The sequence below is a fragment of the Gadus morhua genome, chromosome 7 (genome assembly GCF_902167405.1).
Source record: "Gadus morhua chromosome 7, gadMor3.0, whole genome shotgun sequence".
Classification (NCBI taxonomy): domain Eukaryota; kingdom Metazoa; phylum Chordata; class Actinopteri; order Gadiformes; family Gadidae; genus Gadus; species Gadus morhua.
This window is the reverse complement of record NC_044054.1, coordinates 16,947,332-16,955,657: the sequence shown is the minus strand read 5'-3', so window position 1 is coordinate 16,955,657 and position 8,326 is coordinate 16,947,332. Positions and strand designations below refer to the sequence as shown.

The following is an 8,326-nucleotide window of genomic DNA, read 5'->3' as shown; positions in this document are numbered from 1 at the left end:
CAACGTAACCCCGTTACGTCTTACGTCATAGCGCAAGTGAGGCTATACTTCCGCTGCCGGTAGTGGACTGAGAGACTGCCAAAGGAAGCGCAGAACAGAGCAGTGTGTGACAAATATTTTGTATAAGAAAAAAAAAACGCTGTCAGTATTGTTCCAGCGATAATACATTCTTAATTTGAAGAATTGCGAAATTCAAGTGTTACACGGTAGGTGTGGTTGTGGTCTTCCTAAATAGCATTGGTTTGCCGGTACTAGCTATATTAGCATTGATCGCTTGTTCAGCTCTGATGATAAGCTAGGAAAAGGGCGCATAGCATAACCGGGCATGCGGACGTCCCCTTCGTAAAGGCAGATCGGGGTGGGGTTTTCGATGTTCTTTTTTAGCTCTGCATTCAATCTTGAGAGACAAGAGACCAGAGCTTACATGGACTAGGGTTGGTGTCTCCCCAAACAGACCCGTGTCGGCTCTGATGGAACATCGTGTGGTACTTTAGGGCGGGGAAGTGTCTTGTGTGGCGGGTCTAGCTAACGTTAGCCTGGACCTGGTGACAAAGATGTTTCCACGGCCAGCGCGGACGCACTGTCATCTGCCCGGTGCGTTGTTTCTGATGCCGAAAATCAATGATATTTTGATTGGCTATTTTTTTTTGTTCACGAATTCTGATTCTTGACGTGAGACAGACGGTTCTATTCTTACACTTCTCCCGATATCTTATTTTCGGCATTCTTAGAGGAGCTATTTTCACACTCTCCGTGTCATTGGTGCTGTTCACAACCTGGAAATAATTTAATTATTCAACGTTATCAGCGGTAATTATGGGTGGACATTTCCATGTAGCTGACCGAATTCGATTTGGAGAGCCCTACGTATGCTGCAGTCACCATTCAACATAAAATACACGTTGAATGTGACAGGCGAACTGGGAACCTGGGTGTACCACATCATCTGGACAAGAAGCTAATTTTCGTCACCCGTCAAATGTATTAATGAAACGAAATGTATGTGTTACTATAATGTACATTAATCACAGCATGTTTCCATGAGGCACACACCATATAACTTCCCCTCAAGATATTGCAGTTGTGGAGTTGTGATCACCACCCCTCTGGTCTAAATTATGCATGGCTTCTTGAAAGTGTTTGTAGTTTAGAACACTAGGTGTATTTATCTTTGTCCCCAATTAGCTTTAGAAGAGGTTCAATGGACTCGTAAACCAGCTAGTTATTCAACCAGTATCTCCCCTTTTTCAAGCCCCATGGTAAACAAAGGTAGATAAGGAACTGAAAAAACAGGTCAAATAGAATCTGAACGTTGTCACCTCCTGCATGTCTCTCACTCAAATCAATCAAAATTCCCCGGGTTGTCTTGAATCCGTCTGGTTTGTGTCTGCAGTTGACCGAAGATGGCTGTGAATGTGTACTCCACCTCTGTGACCAGTGAGAACCTGAGTCGGCATGACATGCTGGCCTGGATCAACGAGTCTCTCCAGATTAACCTCTCCAAGATAGAGATGCTGTGCTCAGGTAAGCAGCGAGACTGGGGCAACCTTTGTCAAGTCAAAATCCTTCTTTCTTGTAATCCCTCTGCACAGCAGTAGCACTGACGTGATCCCAAGAAATGGAAACATTCCATCATGGTATTGCAACGCCTCAACATTAATATGCATACAAATGTGCGTTGAAGTGTAGACCCTTGTGGCTGTCCCGAATGCATATCGATGCTTCTAATTTCTTTAGTCGTATAAACCAAGCTATTTTTGGGATTGTATGAATGTTACCATGTTTTTTCTAAGAACTTTAAAGGAAGAACCAGTGATGCATGTATTCCAAAGATCTGTTTTAGGGAAAGCTATTTTTAAGACCAGCTGTAGGAAACCATTGGCCAACGTGTATGAACGTTGGGTCCCAGTGCTACTATATAAACTCTTGGTGTATAGATTAGCCTCACCATGTGAAACCAGGCTACTGAAACATAATGAGAGGGTTGTGCTCATCCACAGGGGACCAGATTGCATTGTCATGATGTAGCAAGCTAACCTAAGAGAACAGCCCCGATTTTTGGCTCTGAGTTGTGGCAAATGGGATGAGATCATGTTTCAAACAACTGAGTGCTTAAAGGCCTAAGGCTGATCTGGTATAATGGTATGTGAGGTCAGTCCTCCGATCCGTAGTTTTCATTTGTTCTTGACAAATACATTTAATATTTGTTTTTATTTATTTTTATATCAAAAGTTAGATACAAAGTATGTATATATAAAAAAATATCAAATCTATCTAATTTGATATGATGATAACAAGGTTTAGCATTAATGTAAAGTCATTGGGTAACTTGGACTTCATAATCCACAACGGCCTAATGTACATAATTATTTTCCCATTGGTGATATCTGGAGTCTGGTCTTATGACTGCATTGCATGCTAGCATCCCAGCTGCTGTGTCATATCTTTGAAGAGCAGGGTGTGTCAGGACCTGGGCGGTGGAGGCCTGAACACAGTGCACAGCTGATCCAATCCTTTATTGTGCAGACTTAGTATTCAACCCCTAAGCCATTGCTGCCTTTGGGAAAGCAGTGGAAAACAACCTTCTTGATAATTCTATTTAAGATATATTAGGTATGTAGATGTAAGCTCATTGTGTGCGTCTGTCTGTGTAGGTGGGGCCTACTGCCAGTTCATGGACATGCTGTTCCGTAACTCTGTGCCTCTGAAGAAAGTCAAGTTTGCTGCCAAGCTAGAGCACGAATACATCCACAACTTTAAACTTCTACAGGCGTCCTTCAAGAAGATGGGCGTCGACAAGGTAGGCATTTTTTTTCCACTTTATTGATCATTGAACCCCGCCCAGGGTTTGAACTAAGGACCTTGCTGGGAGGCAAGTGCTAACCACTGTGGCACTGGGCCCATGAATATGGCCCCTCCCAGCTCCTCCAGGGCATAGTGTTGCCCCTTTAATCATAGGTTATAATAAGATAACAAGACCTAGCAACATTTCTTTTAACAGCAGCAACCCATTTTTTGAAGACATGAATTGAGGCGGCCTATAACGGCTGCCTCCTCAAGACTTCATGTCTTACTGTCCAGAGTGTTGACTGAGTGAGACTATCTTACGACGACCGATGACTTATCCGTTGTTTTCTTTTTAAATGTAGCTAAACCAACCAAACGAGGGTGTTTTGTATGCTTCCTGCTGGGATGCATGTAACTTGGGAGGGATGTGGGATAACATTTACCTAGAACATTGCCTATCGCGGGAATTTAATCGTCTCTGCAGAACTGAACAGAAGACGACGTCATTCTACGTATTCTGGTTGGCTCACCATTTGACATGTGGTTCAGATGCTCAGGTCACCCATTTAGGGGGTTCATCGTCCGATAATGATGGCTGGCTGCTCGCCCTTTTCTTCTGGACCTGGGGTGTGTGCCAACAGGAATGCACTTGCACGATTCAGCTTGTGTGCATAATGCAAAACCATAATCATATAATCCTCCGGCCCTTTCAGATCATTCCAGTGGACAAGCTGGTGAAGGGAAAGTTCCAGGACAACTTTGAGTTCGTCCAGTGGTTCAAGAAGTTCTTTGACGCCAACTACGACGGGCAGGACTACGACCCCCTGGAGGCCCGCCAGGGACAGGACGCCACGTCTATGACCCCCGCCACCTCGGCCCTCAGCAGGCCCCCCAAGAAGATCCTCAACCCAGGTCAGCTCCCCCTCTCCGTCCCCCACCCCCACTACCAGCTCTACCAGTATAACCCCCCCCACTACCAGCTCTACCAGTATAACCCCCCCACTACCAGCTCTACCAGTATAACCCCCCAGTACCAGCTCTAAACCTGGGCCTATCCTCAGGCCCGTGGCAGACCCCATGGAGGTCTGGTGGAACACCACCTGTGTGCTCTTGGTCAGAGCGTCCCATCGGTGCTGGCTCGTAACTTTTGAGCTACGATTATTCCTCCAAGATTCCGGACCATTCATTTTTATAGCTATCCAACATTGAATTACACTGTGGGGTCAGCGTTCATTGTCACTATTGTCTTCCATAAATGACGGAACTGTATATTCATTGTCATTTTAACAAGAAACTGAAACGTTTCTTCTGTGCTACCGAAGCCTCAACTGGCTTTGCGTAGCCATGCGTAATCAGAGAATGCCATCGCTGATCTCTTCCTGTTTCCCCCCTCAGCTCCCCAGAGAGCAGCCGTTGCCAAGGTAGCACCCAAGATGGCTCCGACCAACACAAGAAGAACAATGATGGGTGGTGGAGACGAGGAGAAAGCAGAGCTCCATCAGGAGGTCAGCCCCTCGCCCACTGACCTAAACCCATGGAATCCACAAATCAAAATTAAATGATGAAGGAATGTGCTTCTAATGAGGGGAAAATGCTGCACTTCTGCACTCACCAAGATTACTTTTGGGGCCTGTCCTCCCAATGTTATTTAGGTGGACGTTCTGAAGACGACCATCCAAGACATGGAGAAGGAGAGGGACTTTTACTTTGGCAAGCTGCGGAACATCGAACTGATATGCCAAGAGAAGGAGGGGGAGGGCGACCCAACGCTGCAACGGATAATCGAGATTCTCTACGCCACAGACGTGAGTTCGGTTCAAGTCTCCTGTTCCAACGTGCGAGAGAGCCACAAGTAGAACAGATTTGTATTGCTCCCACTTTGCGTCCTAGAAGCGTAGTAACTACGACCCCATGCCGGTGGCCCAGCGTTTAACGGGTCTCCCTTGAGGCCTGCTGATGCTTATTATCTAATGTGGCTCTGCAGGAATGTAGAGGAACTCCCTAGGCAACAGTGTGACGCTCCTGTTGTGTTGGCCCGAGGGGATGACCTCATAGTGAACACGCTTCAGCGTGCTATCAGCGGAGTTTGATCATGATGTGAACTCTTGGTGTCAGTAGGATCTCGTACATAATGTGTCCTATTCTGGCTTTTATCAGCACGTTTACATCCTTTTACCACAGGGTTTTACTTAAACATCGATATGTTATTCCGAGCCTTAAAAATGACATCTGTGAGTGTGATTAGCTATTATTAGTAATATTTCATAAGTGGGCGTGTCCACCTAGATGTCTTTTTGATGGATCAATCTTCCAGCCTACCCAGTTGACTGTAGCAAACGTCGCTCATCCATCGAGGTGGACACGCCCACATGTGACGTTAGACGAGGTTTATTTTCAAAACGTCTTGTAACGGCTAATCCCACGCACACCTGGTGGTATAATATAATATGTCACCCTTTTCATAGGCCTGTTATAATTGGGGACGAGATCCAACACTCTGATGTCGTGTTTTAATAATTTTGGAGTGCGACCCCGATATGCACTGTGACCCTACCTTAACCCCGCGGGTCTCCCCGTCCTCCTCCTCCTCTCCTCCTTCCAGGAGGGCTTCGTGATCCCCGACGCAGAGTCCGAGGAGCAGGAGCAGGAGCAGGAGGAGTTCTAGGAGCCGAGCTGGGAGGCGTCCCCCCCCTCCCCCCCTTCCCCGCGTGGCCGGGGCCGGTCCACTTTGCCCAGCGCCAGCCTCCGTAGCCCCGCCTCTAGCCTCTGTAGCCACTTTAACCCCCGACCCGCCACGACGTTTGCACTCCACGCCGGCCGCGCCGTGAGGCCCTCCCCCCCTCCTCCCACCTCGAGGCCGGGCCCAAACGCCTTTTTTTTAGGTTATTTTATTTTCATTCATTCATTCACTGTGAATGTGGATGATTACACAAGTTGCCCCCCCTTCCCCCCACTGCTCTCCTTTGGACTTGGTCCTAAAGCCATCCCCCCCATGCCCATGGCTTCCATTCCCATTAGTAAATGGACGCCCCCCCCTCATGACGACCGTCTGTGTTGTCCGTCGGAGAGAATGGTTGGTGAGTCTCTTGCGGTGCCTCTTCCTCCTGTCCTGCCCCCCCCAACAAACCAGTCTGTCAACACCGAGACAGACCTGGATATCCAACAGACTTCAGTATGAGCAACAATATCGTGTGTGTGTGTGTGTTTGTGTGTGTGTGTGTGTGTGTGTGTACGTACGTACATGTTAACAAAAATATCATGTTGAAACGAATCGAGAAGGAAGAGCCTCCTTGGGATGCCCCTCCTGTTTGTGAGTCAGTCCCAGACTAAACCCCCCCCCCCCCCCCCTGTTCTCCCCATGAAGCGCCACTGTGCCGGCCGTTCTGCGCCCCTCATACAAGCCTTTTTTAGAATGTTCTGTTGGGTTGTTTTTAAACGGACACAGTACATGGGCGACTGTACTCCAGGGCACGACCAACAGCTAGGTAGACATCCACTGCCAAACAAGATAATTTATTTAGAGTCAAACAAGTTTGTTAATAGTTTGTCAGCAAACCCCAAAATGAACTTTCCTATGCTCATTTTTGGACGGCTTATCTCGATGTGGACTTGACCACGGTTTTAAAAATAATTAAATGTGCTGGCAGCTCCTTGACGACACCGAGAGAGTGCTAGACAGTCGGCTGTAGTTCCTAGGCTAGCAGGTCCGTGGGGGTTTAGTCTAGGACCAGGAGTCTGGCCACACCTCCTCTTTAGGCCTGTGAGCGCCCCTTCATGGTGCTTCAAGAGCCAAACATGCCAACAAAACCGTCTTGGTATTGGGCCATTTTTGGTGTAAAAAAAACGATGCTTTGATGCTGGTTCTATATCCTGGTTCTATTTCTTTCTTTTTGTTTGGCGCCTTCTTGGTCTGCTCTATAATGAAATGTTCTATGGGGATGTCCTGAGCAGAACATATTCACCTGTTTGTTTTCTTGTTTAACATTCACCTTCCGGTGTGTCTACTTTGAGTGAGTGTATCTTGCTCGTCTTCAATGGTCATCATTTGTTCAATTGTCTGGAGAAACTTGTTTTGCTGATTCCATTAAAGAAGAAAGGGTATTGGATATCCAAAGTGTCTGGCAGTTGTTCACGCATCAGAGCAGATTGTCTCATTATCTTCCCATGAAGCCTTAGCTTGACATGGTTTATCAAGTCGGGGACTTCTCGTAGACTATCCAATTATTACAATAACAATATCTACAGGCACGGTCACAATCTATTGCTGAATTCCTACTCACTCTTTTAACTGGCTCATATAGGCTCTCAGGCTGGCTTTACTGCCCTTGATATTTGACTCTAGTTTTCGTCGGATCCGGTATGTTTTTATTGTGCTTTTGGAGATCCTGTTTTTCTGTAATTCCACTGTTCCCACCAGTGACTGGATCGGCCCCCACTAGCCAATACTGACTACTGGAGATTGACTAGAGTCACCAAAGTCTGATTGCTTAGTTCATAATACGGACAATTTCATGAAACGTCTGCAGGCTGTTTGGCAGTTTATATCCTAGGTAACAAAAACTGTTCCTTCAACCTTCCAGATTAACATGAAATGGTGTGATTCCTTCGCGGATATTATTAAAAAATTTCCTAAACGAAGTGGCGTGAAATTGAATCTTCTGAGTGTCTCACTTCCTGCCGAGGCCAAGGCATTTGAACTGGCTCCTGCTGCCTGGGAGGGGCAAACTGTGGGGGTCTCTTCTCAGCCCTGCTCTGTGCTTGGTCGCCCTGTTTAAAATGTTTGTTATTTGAGCCATTCCACGGCTGATGAAGGCGACACTTCTGTATAGTCCAGAGCTGTATAACCTAATGAACCTATGACGTCACAGGTATATTGTGACCCCTATGGTTTGTTGAACGGTCATTTCTGGACTTCCTGACCAAGGCTCGACTGACACGAGCAAACCAGGGTCAAATGATTAAACTTTTTTTTTAACTTCAGAACTTTAGACTTTGTATTTTGATCTTTTGCCTTATAAATGAAAATACAGAAATTATACGTTCGGTCTGTGTTTGTGCAAAGATGTATTTCCTGTCGTCGGTTGACCTTTTGTTACTGTCCTATTCTGAGGTTCTCCAACAAAAATGAGGGCCGTAGTCTGAGAAGACGCTGGGATGTGTGGAGCGATGAGACAACGTTATGTCTTCCATGAAATCCCCCAAAGCAATCGTTCACTGGTGTTTCTTTGTACTTTATGGTATATTGGGGGACACTGCATTTATGGTCAATGGACCAACAGCATTAGCCTGGTCCTACCAGACTCTTGTAGTCGTACTTAATTTAATTTGTACAGAGAGTCTGGACCTACTCAATTGACAAACGTTAACTTACTTGAAGGCGGGTGTCTGTTGAAGTTTAAAACTATTGGATCTGCCCAGTGCCACTCTGGATCTTCCATAACCAATCTAACGTTTGGCCGGGAATCACTTTGTGCGCACGCTGTAAACAAACCAGACACAGCGTGCGTGAAGATGTCCGTCAACGAGAGCTGACTTTAAC

The 8,326-nt window shown here is 46.4% G+C and overlaps 1 protein-coding gene across 1 annotated transcript; it reads left to right on the top strand.

Annotated features, from left to right (window-relative positions):
- The first annotated feature begins 21 nt into the window (after nucleotides 1–21).
- Nucleotides 22–7,823, top strand: mapre1b (microtubule-associated protein, RP/EB family, member 1b). The gene is made up of 7 exons (XM_030362492.1): nucleotides 22–206; nucleotides 1,394–1,524; nucleotides 2,655–2,800; nucleotides 3,501–3,699; nucleotides 4,183–4,292; nucleotides 4,440–4,592; nucleotides 5,390–7,823. Exons 2-7 carry the CDS (start codon nucleotides 1,404–1,406, stop codon nucleotides 5,450–5,452), a joined length of 792 nt encoding a protein of 263 aa, XP_030218352.1. The 5' UTR covers nucleotides 22–206; nucleotides 1,394–1,403; the 3' UTR covers nucleotides 5,453–7,823.
- The last annotated feature ends 503 nt before the right edge of the window (nucleotides 7,824–8,326 follow it).

Coding starts and splice junctions, on each gene's coding strand:
- mapre1b (XM_030362492.1), top strand. CDS start 1,404: ATGGCTGTGAATGTGTACTCCACCTCTGTGACCAGTGAGAACCTGAGT. Junction 1,525..2,654: donor GATAGAGATGCTGTGCTCAG/GTAAGCAGCGAG, acceptor CTGTCTGTGTAG/GTGGGGCCTACTGCCAGTTC. Junction 2,801..3,500: donor AGAAGATGGGCGTCGACAAG/GTAGGCATTTTT, acceptor CGGCCCTTTCAG/ATCATTCCAGTGGACAAGCT.